At 41.9% G+C, this 15617-nt stretch overlaps 1 protein-coding gene across 1 annotated transcript; it reads right to left on the bottom strand.

Moving 5' to 3' along the window:
- Positions 1-3369: 3369 nt before the first annotated feature.
- On the bottom strand, positions 3370-15097 carry LOC307154776 (thioredoxin domain-containing protein 11-like; the record flags this gene model as incomplete). Its single annotated transcript, XM_079864863.1, has 10 exons — positions 3370-3882; positions 3963-4043; positions 4161-4273; positions 7503-7645; positions 7739-7812; positions 8607-8683; positions 10847-11044; positions 11101-11213; positions 11315-11343; positions 14940-15097. The coding sequence occupies 10 exons, from the start codon at positions 15095-15097 to the stop codon at positions 3681-3683; spliced, it is 1188 nt and encodes a 395-aa protein (XP_079720989.1). The 3' UTR covers positions 3370-3680.
- Between the last annotated feature and the right edge of the window lie 520 nt (positions 15098-15617).

Below are 15617 nucleotides of genomic sequence, written 5' to 3'. Positions count from 1 at the left end.
GCTCTCCTCGCTTCTGCAGTCCCATGTCTTCTCTAATCAAGTCCAAAAACTCGTCCTCTCGGTCTCGCCTTCTTCGTGGTGCCGGTGCTGGTGCTGGTGCGGGTGCTGGTGCTGGTGTTGCCCCTGGCTCCTCTTCTTGGTCATACACTGCTGAACTCGGCCCTGGTCTGTCCTCAGGGATTGAGGCCATGAGGACAGCGGGGTTGGTGCAATGCCTCTGTCCCAACACCTCATCCATGAGGACAAACTAGGGCCAAGTTTCAGCAGTGGGTTTCCCACTCACACCCTCTCCTGTCCCAGGACACGTGCAATCTAAGGCAGAGCAAAATAACCATGGCTTGTTAACAACAACAGCACAATACATTTCAGCAAAGATGTGTGTATTAATTTTCATATATATATACATATATATATATATATATATATAAAATATTTAAAAATGGGTCTGGGGAATGTAACTCCCATAGAGGCACAAAATAATTAACTTAATATTTCTGTATAGTCAAATTTGGTTAAAAACCAAATTTGGGGGTTGGTTGTTTTAGGCTTTATAGGGTGAGTGATATTTCTTACAATACACAAGTGAGACAGACTAGTGCAAATATTACAAATAGGTCGTTAAACTAATATTAGCACAAGTTTTGCCTAAAACCAGTGGTGGAATGTAACGAAGTAAAAATACTTCGTTACTTTACTTAAGTACATTTTTCACGTATCTGTACTTTACTTAAGTAGAATCAATAGTGCATACTTTTGACTTTTACTTCGTTACTTTTTGCAGCAATTATTATACTTTCCACTACATTTCTACAACGTTTCTTTACATTTTCTGATCAGTTTTTCCCCTTGCCAAAACAGGGATTGAAAAAAATCTCCATGTTTTCGGTGCTGACGCGTTCATGTAACATGCAACTGTGGCGCTGCCAAGAAAGCTTTCACAAAGAACCGGCAAAAGTAATGATTATGAATATGTAAAATATAACAAGGAGACATTTTAATTGATTCTGACGCGCGATCTTTGCAGTGAATGCGCCAGAGAGAAATGCACATTTTATACGGATTACATGCAGAAAACAGTCTGTTTTCTTTCGTTTTGAATTGTTCTGTTTAAAAGTACACATTTCAAGTTTTCTATATACATCTCAGGTCTGTGAGGCAAGTACAGACCTGAGTTTCGGTTCATGAGTTTCACCAGTTCACGCGCCCGCGCCTCCGTGTCCTGATCTATTTTCTGCTACTTATTTATTAAATCCATGAAACATGAATGAAATATTGATTAAAATTAAGATACAATTAATACGAAACGAAATTCACTTTAAAGAAGGGCTTTTGAGGTCTCTGTGAATGTTTAAAAGCAGTATTTTGGTGCCGCTTTCAGAGCGCTCACGTGCGTAATGGAGAACTGACACGTCCGTAACATTGTTTTTTCCTCATAAATGTGAACACAAAAAATAAAATGAATATGATATGTTCTGTGATATGTTCTTAATCCGGTGGTTATTACTTTTGGTTTGCACAGTGAAATTCACAGAATTACTAAAAAATATTTTGCCACCTAAAAGTTAAAGTTTTTTTTTTTGTGTGTCACGTTACGGATTTATATTTCCCTCATATTAAAATATAAAACGCATGTGTCTGTAGACTAGTATTTTTCTAATGTCTGGACTTCTTTATTAAGGGAGTATGGATATATAAACAGTTTCAATTGGTATTTGAGAATTTACATTTCAAGTTTTTACTGCAATTGTGACGTCCATATAACGCTGGGATTGCCCAATTTTAAAGAATTTATCCAGGTCACGTATTGTATTATGTTAACTTCAAATAAGGGGTGTGTCGCGATTCTGCCTTCTCACACTCACACCGCGACACAGGTTCGTGGATCCGAGTGTCGCGATTTCGGTTTCATATTGCATATTGTTACAGCCCTAATTATTAGAATATAGACATTAAGAGAATAAATTGTTATGAAAGTACTTTTACTTTTAATACTTAAAGTACATTTAAAATCAGGTACTTTTTACTTTTTACTTAAGTAGGGTTTTCATTGTGGTACTTTTACTTTTACTAAAGTAAATATGTCTCTGGTTATTTGTACTTTTACTTAAGTACTGAGATTCAGTACTTCCTCCACCACTGCCTAAAACTACCTGACAAATGAAGCCACGCAATGGTGACGAAGGAGTTAAGATGAAGTTTATAATAAACTTTAACTGGTTTCGCTAGCTATTTGAGTAAATGAAAACATAATACTTACATTTAAATGTGAATTTGCTGTCCACCACCGATCTTCTCGGCCGCCGGCCTGTCGTCAACGGCGCGCAATGGCTTATGGGGTAGAATAGGGTAGGATAGGACGCTAAGTGTCCATTTATGTATCCTTCCTTTCACGGGGAAACGAAGGGTGCATTTGGCGTCGCTTTTGAATCAGGGTAGCCTTCGTCGCGGCGCGATGACGCAACCGGCCTTCGAATACGGCCTTCGGAGGATGCAGAACTGAATTGGGACAGCCTTCATCGCGTGCGGAGACGCAATCGGCCTTCAAATGCGGCCTTCGGAGGATGCAACCTTTGAATTGGGACGTCCTTCGTCGCGCCGCTGTGACGCAATCGGCTTTCAAATGCGGCCAATCGGCCTTCAAATACGACCTTCGGAGGATGCAGCCTTCACATTGGGACACAGCTGTGTGTGCGCGTGTGTGGCTGTCAGATATCACGTGACCCGGTTGCATAAAAAACCTGAGACGGATTGACTGAAGGGCTGATCTTTCCCGTCGTTAAAAAAAAGAAAATAAGAAAGCTTCGCATTGCGTTACACGTCCATGTGTTGACTCCAGATTTCTTCATAAAGAATTCACCGTTTAAATTAAATCCTTCACTATAATGATGTTACATATGCCTAAAAGAAATGATGAATTACTCTGATTAACGACGATTAACGGTTTCTGCACGAGGGAGAATCTTGTCTCTCGCGCACATCTAAAATATACTTTTATTCATAAAATATTCACGATAATATTAGCTTTTTTAGGGCCTGATTGTTATAATGGATAACAGTATTTTTAGCAGCTTTTTAAAACCTAAAACTAAACATAAACCTTGTTCTGGTTTTGTTTCCTTATTACCAATACCTTACATTAACATTTTACGTTTTATTGTTAGACTTAATATTTTTTAAGCCATGCATAAAATGTAAATATCATTAAATTTTATTTTTCATTAAATATCATTAAATAGAAAGTAATTTATTTGCATGTTAATTAACTGATAATAAATTGACTTTAGTGATCAAGTACAATTTACACAAATGTAAAGAGAAACCAAATGATAAAAAAAAAAAAACAGTCAGTGAGGATCACATTTACCACCATAAACTTTAATTTAACCCTTCAAGTCTGAGAACAATCAAGAAATCCCTGAATACTGCACCAGATGCCATACTTAAGTGATCATGAAAAAATAGACAATTTCAGCAAAACCAACAGAAATACTTTTTTTAACAGTGTTTCTCTTTAAACCCTCATAAAGTCCAAATGTGCTGCTGAGAATCAGAGGAACATCTTCATTGATCGCTCACGTCTGTAATGACAATCATTATTAATCACCAGAACATGAAATATGAGCTGGACGTGTTCTTGAGCGGTTTTGTGAGATTCTGCCATGATCTCGGTCTGTCACTCATCAGGAAGCCTCGCACTTCCCTTCCTGTCTTCCTGACACTTCCCGCAGCAGTCTATGAAGCTCCGCCCCCAGCAGGAATGCTGACTCCGCCCCACTGTCTGACTCCTCCCAGGGGGCGTGGCTAGTGTGCAGCAGAACGAACCGCAGCAGGTTGGGAACCGTCATGGGTGTGTTTTCTGGAAACTTGACACTCATCTGCTTCCTGCGGGAGACAGTAACGTGTGCAAGAATATTTACACTGTACGGAAAAGAGTTTTACACTTTATGATGGGGTTTTTGAACCTTTGTCGGGGGAAGAGCAGCACGGAGGGCAGATGATCCACCATAAACTCCCATGGCAGATCATTACGACCAACATTCACTCTGAAAACAACAAGAACAGTAATAAACGAACATGATTATTACTGTGGAGGAACTGTAAGTGCTGAATATACGGTCATGTGAAGCTAATGTGAAGTGTTTGCAGGTGCAGTTCCACACCTGGCCACCGTGAGGGTGCCGTTTCCCTGGAACAGACGGGCCAGTTGAAGAAACACGTGATTGAGAAGTGAGCTGAAGCCGCACCAGGTCGAATAATACAACAGCAGCATGTCCTGAGGAGAAGATCACAGTTATAACCTGTTGTGTGAACGCTAATATAGTCATCGTTCTTGGTGTGAACGCTAATATAGTCATCGTTCTTGGTGTGGACGCTAATATAGTCATCGTTCTTGGTGTGGATGCTAATATAGACATCGTTCTTGGTGTGAACGCTAATATAGTCATCGTTCTTGGTGTGAACGCTAATATAGTCATCGTTCTTGGTGTGGACGCTAATATAGTCATCGTTCTTGGTGTGGACGCTAATATAGTCATCGGTCTTGGTGTGGACGCCAATATAGTCATCGTTCTTGGTGTGGACGCTAATATAGTCATCGGTCTTGGTGTGGACGCCAATATAGTCATCGTTCTTGGTGTGGACGCTAATATAGTCATCGGTCTTGGTGTGAACGCTAATATAGTCATCGTTCTTGGTGTGAACGCTAATATAGTCATCGGTCTTGGTGTGGACGCTAATATAGTCATCGTTCTTGGTGTGGACGCTAGTCATCGTTCTTGGTGTGAACGCTAATATAGTCATCGGTCTTGGTGTGGACGCTAATATAGTCATCGTTCTTGGTGTGAACGCTAATATAGTCATCGTTCTTGGTGTGGACGCTAATATAGTCATCGGTCTTGGTGTGGACGCTAATATAGTCATCGGTCTTGGTGTGAACGCTAATATAGTCATTGTTCTTGGTGTGGACGCTAATATAGTCATCGTTCTTGGTGTGGACGCTAATATAGTCATCGGTCTTGGTGTGAACGCTAATATAGTCATCGTTCTTGGTGTGAACGCTAATATAGTCATCGGTCTTGGTGTGGACGCTAATATAGTCATCGTTCTTGGTGTGGACGCTAGTCATCGTTCTTGGTGTGAACGCTAATATAGTCATCGGTCTTGGTGTGGACGCTAATATAGTCATCGGTCTTGGTGTGGACGCTAATATAGTCATCGTTCTTGGTGTGAACGCTAATATAGTCATCGTTCTTGGTGTGAACGCTAATATAGTCATCGTTCTTGGTGTGAACGCTAATATAGTCATCGGTCTTGGTGTGGACGCTAATATAGTCATCGGTCTTGGTGTGGACGCCAATATAGTCATCGTTCTTGGTGTGGACGCTAATATAGTCATCGGTCTTGGTGTGGACGCCAATATAGTCATCGTTCTTGGTGTGGACGCTAATATAGTCATCGGTCTTGGTGTGGACGCTAATATAGTCATCGGTCTTGGTGTGGACGCTAATATAGTCATCGGTCTTGGTGTGGACGCCAATATAATCATCGTTCTTGGTGTGGACGCTAATATAGTCATCGGTCTTGGTGTGAACGCTAATATAGTCATCGTTCTTGGTGTGAACGCTAATATAGTCATCGGTCTTGGTGTGGACGCTAATATAGTCATCGTTCTTGGTGTGGACGCTAATATAGTCATCGTTCTTGGTGTGGACGCTAATATAGTCATCGTTCTTGGTGTGGACGCTAGTCATCGTTCTTGGTGTGAACGCTAATATAGTCATCGGTCTTGGTGTGGACGCTAATATAGTCATCGTTCTTGGTGTGAACGCTAATATAGTCATCGGTCTTGGTGTGGACGCTAATATAGTCATCGTTCTTGGTGTGAACGCTAATATAGTCATCGTTTTTGGTGTGAACGCTAATATAGTCATCGTTCTTGGTGTGAACGCTAATATAGTCATCGTTCTTGGTGTGGACGCTAATATAGTCATCGTTCTTGGTGTGGACGCTAATAATAGTCATCGTTCTTGGTGTGGACGCTAATGTAGTCATCGTTCTTGGTGTGGACGCTAATGTAGTCATCGTTCTTGGTGTGGACGCTAATATAGTCATCGTTCTTGGTGTGAACGCTAATATAGTCATCGTTCTTGGTGTGGACGCTAATATAGTCATCGTTCTTGGTGTGAACGCTAATATAGTCATCGTTCTTGGTGTGAACGCTAATATAGTCATCGGTCTTGGTGTGAACGCTAATATAGTCATCGGTCTTGGTGTGGACGCTAATATAGTCATCGGTCTTGGTGTGGACGCTAATATAGTCATCGTTCTTGGTGTGGACGCTAATATAGTCATCGGTCTTGGTGTGAACGCTAATATAGTCATCGGTCTTGGTGTGGACGCTAATATAGCCATCGTTCTTGGTGTGGACGCTAATATAGTCATCGTTCTTGGTGTGGACGCTAATATAGTCATCGGTCTTGGTGTGAACGCTAATATAGTCATCGGTCTTGGTGTGGACGCTAATATAGCCATCGTTCTTGGTGTGGACGCTAATATAGTCATCGTTCTTGGTGTGAACGCTAATATAGTCATCGTTCTTGGTGTGAACGCTAATATAGTCATCGGTTTTGGTGTGGACGTTATTATAGTCATCGTTCTTGGTGTGGACGCTAATATAGTCATCGTTCTTGGTGTGAACGCTAATATAGTCATCGTTCTTGGTGTGAACGCTAATATAGACATCACTCTTGGTGTGAACGCTAATATAGTCATCGTTCTTGGTGTGGACGCTAACATAGTCATCACTCTTGGTGTGAACGCTAATATAGTCATCGTTCTTGGTGTGAACGCTAATATAGTCATCGTTCTTGGTGTGAACGCTAATATAGTCATCGTTCTTGGTGTGAACGCTAATATAGACATCACTCTTGGTGTGAACGCTAATATAGTCATCGTTCTTGGTGTGGACGCTAACATAGTCATCACTCTTGGTGTGAACGCTAATATAGTCATCGTTCTTGGTGTGAACACTAATATAGTCATCGTTCTTGGTGTGGACGCTAATATAGTCATCGTTCTTGGTGTGGACGCTAATATAGTCATCATTCTTGGTGTGGATGCTAATATAGTCATCGTTCTTGGTGTAGACGCTAATATAGTCATCGTTCTTGGTGTGAACGCTAATATAGTCCTCGTTCTTGGTGTAGACGCTAATATAGTCATCGGTCTTGGTGTGGACGCTAATATAGTCATCGGTCTTGGTGTGAACGCTAATATAGTTATCGTTCTTGGTGTGAACGCTAATATAGTTATCGTTCTTGGTGTGGACGCTAATATAGTCATCGGTCTTGGTGTGAACGCTAATATAGTTATCGGTCTTGGTGTGAACGGACCTTCATTCTAAATAATTTATTTACTTTGCTGTATCAGGCTGATTGTGTGTTATATATCCCCTGTACTCTCTTTAAGTTAATAAAAGCATTTGAAAGAAGAGCTGATCTCACCCGCTGGGAGTCCATGACGGTGTCCAGGAAGCTGTCTGAGGTCACTTCCTGTATGAGGGACTGAGTGTGCTGATGTTGTTTGTGTCCCACCACATGTCTGTGTAAAGGACTGAAGGAGACGCTGAAGTTCTGGATGAAATCTTCTGCTCCACAGACACAGAGAGAACAGCAATTATTACCGGTGCAGTGTGACGTGTGTGTGTGTGTGTGTGTGTGTGTGTGTTCAGTGTTTTTACCCAGTGAGTCAGTGTGCTTGAGCACGTAGTGCGTCTCGTCTCTGAGGTTGATGATGGTGATGAAGGGCCGGCCGCTGTGATTGGTGTCAACGTGTGATCGTCAACCAGTGGATCTCTGAGCTGAGTGAGTGAGTGGAGGCGGGGCTCATTTGCATACTCATAGAGCCGCAGATACTAAATGAGGCAAGGGTGTCGAGTTACATTCAAGCTATTTTAAGGTAATTTTATTTAAAGGAAAAAAAGCCTAAATATGTAATTTTGGTGATCACAGATGAGTTTTAAGGGATGAAATGATTGACTATAGGGGGACTTTAAATCAGTACAATATACAGGCTCAAAAGGGAAGGGAGTGCATTAAGGACCAAGGACAGATCCCACGGTGGAATCAGTGGCTTTGAGACCCTGTTCAAACGCCCTGCATACGGGCGGGTGTTGACCTACGGTATTCCTGTCAATCCCCACAGGGCACGCAGAAACTGCGGCAAGATCAGCCTTGATGATAGAAAAGGCTCTGCACTTATCTAAAAGTTCTTGCAGAAAGCAACACATCAGCAACAGGAAAAAGGAAGAATGTGTCTGTGTGTGCAACATTGCTCAAACATATTCCATGTCTGGTCATATGCAGATCCTGCTGAAGCCGCTCTCTCGTTCTGAAGAGTCTCACTGACCCTTGAAGGCTTGTGAGAGAGATCCCTTCACAGCGGGAGAGGCCAGGGCTGGATTATCCCCGTCAGCCACAATTTACCAGCCCAGTTCAGGGCTATCAGTGTGACTGAGATCTCCTTACTCTCTCTAGAGTTGGTGGAAGTTGGGACTGTCTGTCCCGGCAGTAAAGGAGTGATTGTGGTGGAGGTGACTTGCCACTGACAATTCAACCATGGGGTTGGACATTCCCAACTCCTCCATATTATGAACGTCCAGCTTGGAGAAACCTTTAACACGCACCTTTATGTGAGAAGGGTTCGTCCCAGAATCACAGGGGAAGTGTGCGATTGCACCCTCTTCCCGTCATACAACCCCTCTCTCCACCCTGGTCTTCTTGCTGAGATGGCCAGTCGATAAGAGTTTAGCACATCTCAATGAGGTCCTGGATTGGGGAAGGGAGACTGCCAAGTCTAGAAGAAAGATTAGAAGGCAGGATAGCATCCTCTTCATCTTCCTCTAAATATCCTCCAAGAGACGAGTAATGGATAAGAGTTTAGCAGCTGCTCTCCTACACATCTCAATGAGGTCCTGGATTGGGCAAGGGGAAATAACCCATGGCACTGCCATCCTCCTCCAAAGGACGAGATATCGCCTCATCATCTTTGGCCCTTGCCAAGGGATCTGATTCAAAGAGGGAAGTAGTTCAGGAGAGATCTCATCCATCAACTCTCTGCATCTGCACCAGGGCTGAGGAGTAGCCTCACACAGAAGGCGAGGAGAGACTCGGGTCTCCTTTAGTCACGGCCGCGACTCGTACCTGGATCTCTACAACCCTTAAAGGGATCTGAGAGCGGTGCGGGCAGCACTCGGGGTTAGGGAGCACAGCCTGTGCGTGTCTGAAGGTCCTTGCACACCGAGTATGAAATTTTCATATGCGTTTTTTTCTATTCGTCATCTCGCTCAAAAATCTTCACTCACAGAAACCTTGCACACTGTGTCCGATGCGTATTAATTAATTAGTTGCAAAAAAAAGTTAATCATCAAAGTAAAAATAACATTTTAAAATATTCTGGAGGATTATTAAAAATTAAAAAAACTAAAATAACAGGGTGTAAAAGTCATCAGTCCCCTGATTTAATACTTCATAGAGACACTTTTTGCTTTAATTACAGACATCCATTTTTCTGAGGGATACAGTCCAACCACACATTATTCAGACACCAGATATACATTTTTTATATTTGTTTCACTAGTGTGTGCAGGACACTATAGTTCATTTATGCAAGTGAGGAGCGCAAAATACAGCAAACTGTGACATATTATACCCAAAAATTATTCATCCAGAGACTCTACCAGTCACATTATACAAATTTGGACCAAAAATGATTGGGACACTTTGAGCTGATCATGTTTTGCTGAAGCTCTTTTTACACACAGACTGAACACAATGAAGCATTGCTTGGTGATTGGTTGAGCTAAACTGGTATTATCTAATTGTGTAGTTAAATTTAACAGCTGACAGATATTCAACATAATTCATGTGTGAGACAGTCTAACAGAAGGACGGAGAAAACCAGTCAAACATCAACTGAGTTCTGCTCATATTTTATTACCATTTTCTAAACTATAGCGAATAAACTGTGATAATGTGAGGAATGTTGAAGGAGTTTGAATATATCTTGGTTTGACTGCACTAGCTTTGCAGACCTACAGTATATGGGGAATATTTGCCCATTCTTCCCTTCAGAACTGCTCAAGATCAGTCAAATTCGCTGGTGAGCGGCGATGGACTGCTCTCTTCAAGTCCATCCACAGACTCTCTATGGGACTGAAGTCAGCGCTCGGCCACTCAAGCACATTCACCTTCCTATCCTGAAGCCGCTACGCTGTTCTTTTGGTGGTGTGTATGGGATCACTGTGGTGCTGAGTGTGAATGCCCATCTTCAGCAGAGGGACACAGGTTTACTCAAACATTTGGATGTACTCAACAGCATCCATTTTCCCTTTAATCCTGACCAATCGCCAGTTTCCAGGATGTGACAAAAGGTGGAGATTTCGCAGGGAATGAAGACTTTCTATAGGCACTGTGTATTGGGGAGGCGGGACTTGCGCATCACTGTCATTTATTGGTCGGTCAACTGACAGATGTGATATAACTGGTGCTTCCAGGATTGGCCACGCCTGAGGCGATTCCCATAGTGACATAGTGAACTAATGTTTGAACGAGAACTTGCTATCTCATAATAATGACTTCGTTTCACATGATAATGAGAAACTCTCATGATCAAAATTACAATAAAAATAAAATAAAAAATTTACACAAGTGTGGGTATCCATAATTTCCTGTAATTTAACTGTAAAATATACACATATTTTATAAAACCGTTGTTAAATTCTATAAACGATAAACCATTCAAACCTAAAAAACATTTTTCATGGCGTTATAGTGTTAGCTGAGTGTACCTGGTTGAGCAGCTGATTGGCTGAGAGGGGATTGTGTGGGAGGAAGGTGAGGAGGGCGGGGCCTTTCTGTAGCTCCGCCTCCAGTGAGTAACTCTTGGCTCCCGTTGGCTGAATCCAGTGGACGACGCTCTCTCTGTTCTCAAACACCCAATCACAGACGGCCTGAGCGGTGAGGTTCCTCTGCGCTCGCGGGAACACCTACGTTATTTCACTGAGTGTGTCTTCAGAACGAGTGTGTGTGATTATGAACTCACCAGCGAGCTGTTCAAACGGCGGTGTATATACACACTTTCATCCTCCCTGAGTGACACGCCCTCTGCCACCGCCTGATTGGTCACCACAGCGAAGCGCACCGCCCCCTGATGATCTGGCCAATGAGAACGCAGTGTGTCAGAGTCAGGTTGAGCATCAGTGGTGTGTGTGTGTGTGTGTGTGTGTGTGTGTGTGTGTGTGTGATGGGGACAGTACCTCGTCTGAGCGCGTGCAGAGCTGATGTGCTGGAGCACACACACACACACACACACACACACACACACATCACAATGGGGGGGCAAACACCTGCAGAGAATGATAAAAGGTGATGGTTCTCTGACTTCAGTCTCTTCGGTTACCCTTTTGTCTTCTGTTATTCTGGGTTGCTGTTTTATTTGTTTATTATTCGTTTGCTTCATGTATTAGTTTAGTTTGGAGATTTATGTTTGCAGGCCTGTAATTTGGAGTGTGTATTTTGTGTTAGTGTTAATTACTTAGCTTATTCTTTATTTGCGTTTCTGTAGTGATGTTTTCTCTTATTTAGTCGTAAATGTTATTTTTGTTAATAAATACTTCTTAATTTGCTTTTGTTCTCGTTGCCTCCCTCATTTGTCGCAACTCAGAGCCGGCCGTGACAACTTTGTCATGTTCATGATAGTGTAGCGTTTATACGCCCACGTATAAATATAATTAATTATTATTCATAACGAATTATGATCAATAATTAATAATTTAATTATTTTCAAAATTTACTGTAACGGAATCAATAATATGATCATTTATCAGTTCATCCAATGAACAGAAGGCATAAACAATTATTAACTCTAGGAAATATAATATCTTCCTGGCCAAGAAAGAATAACCCCCTAACAGTAAATTAAGAAATAGGGTAAAAGCATAGGTAACTTTTGATCGAAGTTCAAGACAATAAATCTGATAAGCACATACACAAGCAATATCTTTTCAAATACAAACCATACTTTATTGATTATATACTAACTCATAACTAACACAAACAAGACTCTATTGATTATCCTAACAACTAACACAAACACACGCGCACGCATACACACACATTCATACAGGTTGCAGAAAGGAAGAGAGTAATAAAGAAAGAAATACAAACAGAAGAATGAGTTTGGGAAGAATGGGTTTAAGGGTAAGAGGAAGGAAATTCCGAATTTCTATATGCACTTGTAAGACATGACCTGAACGAACCATCAATCATTAATTTAACCCTTCTATCGTTTCTTAGACAGGTTATTACATTTATCAAAACACCAGTTAAGATTTTAGTCTGGAGGTAGTCTACTTGCGTCTTTGCTTTTGCGTTCCTTTTGGGAATTCCTTTGGTCAGCGTCAGGGTTCGTTCGTTGGTTATAGTCTCCTCGTGCCTGGATAGATGGGGCGAGGACCAGTCACGTGTGGCTGGCGGTCGCGGATGGTTGATGCGTCTTTGAAGTTGAAAGCGTGCGTTGCAGCCGTGAATCGTGGAACGAAACTTTGCAGCAAAACTTAACTTAAAACCGAGACTTTCAATCGGAAAAGAATAACAACACAAAAGAAAGAAAGAAAATAAGATACGGAAAGGAGCTAGATGACTGGAAATTGAATCTAACCCATATCTGATATTAATTTGGGTTGATCTGCTCGTCTGTTAACGTTACATGGTTACTAAAACCATCGTCTGCCGTCTCCGTCTTTGTTCTGCACTCGTTGAGAGCTCTTCTGTATCAGAACATTTTGAACGAACTAACTTTTGAACTCCCGAGAGCGAACTTGGAGAGAGAGCCTAGAGAGTTTTGGGTCTAAGGTTTTTAACTAAAATTTGTCCTCCCCTTCTGAAGAGAGCGGACCAATTAGACACTGTTCTTTGTTTTCAAAGTCATAAATCATGTATTCCCTGAGGGGTTTTTCTAATGAAACTAAAAGACCAGATGCAGTTTAGGCATGATTTCGAATTATCAGAATATGAACATTTTTAAACAGATTTAATTCCCGTCATCTTGCTATTTGTGTTCGTAAGATAGCATTGATATGAAACAGTACACACTTCACACATTCACACGTCTAATAATTATAATTATAACAATTACATGAATTATATGGGATCAAAACATATTAAACGGACACATATATATCGTAGAAACACATAGAATGATGTATGATGTTTTTAAGTCCGTTGAAAATTGTTCTTGAATGAGTTTTATGGATCTTGATAGGTAAAGTCTTTTTGGTGTGCAAAGTTTAGACATTCCAATCTGAGGTCATGGATAGTTCTTGCTGAAGAGAGGTTTTGTTCATCTCTCATGGGACCAAGATGGGGTCCGTTGGCCGCAGGGGTCAGCAGTACCATTTTCTGAACTGATCCGTCTTGCAAAACTATCAAACGTTGACCAGTTTTTCCTTAAGTTAACCAATAAAAATGTCTTTGGTAAGCAGACTTTCTGGAGACTGGATGATTTATGGCTCTGGTTCGTGAGGACTCTTGTGAGACCTTGGTCTCTGTCTTTCTCTTAACCAATCAGTAATTTCGGCAACAAAGATAGTATTGACCAGTTATTTCGTTAGTGCTGGGGGTCAGTTTTAAACAGCCCGACTGGTTGGCGCCTGGCCCCGATGACAAGATGGATGAGGATCATGAGACGTTCTGAACAAGTCTCCCCCCCCCCCCCCCTCATTCATCGAGAAGCAGAGAATTTGAATTAATATTCAAAAAGAAGATGAGTCGGTGGTTGGTTCCTTCTCATTGTTGTTACATATCCCCCCTTCGGTCACTGATGGGTTGAGTAGAAGGCATCGGTGAACGCTGGAGAAATGAGTAGAGGAAGCAAACACAAACAGCAAACAACAAGACAACACCTCCATGACTGGTCACTTTACTGGTGCAGGGCATTAGATTACCTAGGCATAAACAGGTTCACTCTCTCAATATAGTTAATCACGTTGAATAAAGTTTAGTTCAATTTTAGGACGCTATCCTAATTTATTTTGGGATGGTGATTAATCAATTTTGTGACTAAATTTGATTTGTTTGTTTTCTTCTCTTCTAAATCGTTCTAGGCTTGGACCAATTTACCTTTCAATTTGTGATACGAATGATGCAGGGAGTTCTCTGGCTCACATTCGTTTTAAGGTGACTTGCAAATATTAGGCGTGGTGTGTCAATCCTATTATTGTGACCTTGACCCTTATGGGGTGGACAGGCCTTTTACCTAATAAAAGAAGGAAAGGAAGGAAGGAAGAGGTAAAACAAAACAAAGCAGTTGAGTGTTCCTCCGGATATGACTTGTAACTACTGTTGCACAGCTAAGGCGTCAGGGATCATGATGTAATGAGAGGTGTTCTCAGGTGTACTTGTTGGATGGATAGTTACCATGTTTCCTATGGTAAGTGTAGCTAAGTTGTTAAGCTAGTTTCTGAAGTTAGTTTCTATCTGTGGGGGCAAACATGTTTGTTGCATGTTTTGCATGGCAGAGGTGGTTAACTTCTGTATGTTAGTGAGTATGTTAGGGGTGTTGTGTAGTACATGTATGTATGCATGTATGTATGTATGCATGTATGTATGTATGTATGTATGGTCAGATCTGTTTCAGTCTGTTTCGCTCCCCCCTTTGCTTGATGGCTGAGCTTTGATGAGCTTGCTGCCTCTTTGCCTTAGAAAAGGGATCTTCTGTGATCTGCTGGGGTCAAACCAGTAAGGCAGGAAGTTCTCTGGCAGACATTGGGAGGCAGTTTGGCATGGCTGCGTGAAGCTGTGGTGCAAAACTTTGTCTCCGTTGTTGCATTCCTCCGATGATGCCTTCTGGTTGTAACAGACTTTCTGACCTTCGGTGCTTACTGTTGTTGCTGTAGCACACACATGGTTCTTGGGTTTGGAGCTCGTTTGGTGGTTTCTTTATGAGTGATGGGTAGCCAGGATGGTGTTTTCTGGTACCTCAGTGGTTGACTGTGAGAGACCACTTTGTTCTGTGTTGCTGTAGAACAAGTGGTTGTCATCTTCGTTATGAAGGTGTATCAGATGAATCGGTGGTCTCCCGTTCCATCCTGTTTTCTAGGAACACTTCCAGTCGCCTCATTAGTTGCTCCATGTCTTCTGAGGTTAAACTGTCTTGTTCTTGGGCATACTCAGTGCTGTGCTTAACTGAGTGGTGCCGAGGTGGGTTTCTTGAGAAGCGTGGCTGGTGCCATGACTTTTCCATGCGGTTGGTGTGGTAGCTGTCATCGGCATGGGAATCACGTTCTCTGTGCTTCTTACGAAGAACTGTGGTGTTGTCGTGCCACTGGTTGTCTTCCAGTGCAAGGCTTGTGTCTTGGCTGAAGGAGTTTGAAACTGTGGATGTTTTCAAACCTTTCTTTGAGGACATCTTCTGTTTGATGTGGGCCTTGTGTGTCAGGTCACGTAGCTGCTGAATTGTCATTGTGTCTGCACAGGCCTCGAGACCAAAATGATGACTTAATCCAGGGTGCAGGTTTCTCAGAAAGAGGTTTTTGAAGTTCACATCCTCTTCTTGTTCAG

This window comes from Squalius cephalus (genome assembly GCF_949319135.1).
Source record: "Squalius cephalus genome assembly, chromosome: 2".
NCBI lineage: Eukaryota > Metazoa > Chordata > Actinopteri > Cypriniformes > Leuciscidae > Squalius > Squalius cephalus.
Note: the sequence above shows the minus strand (reverse complement) of the source record. Positions and strands in the feature narration are given on the sequence as shown.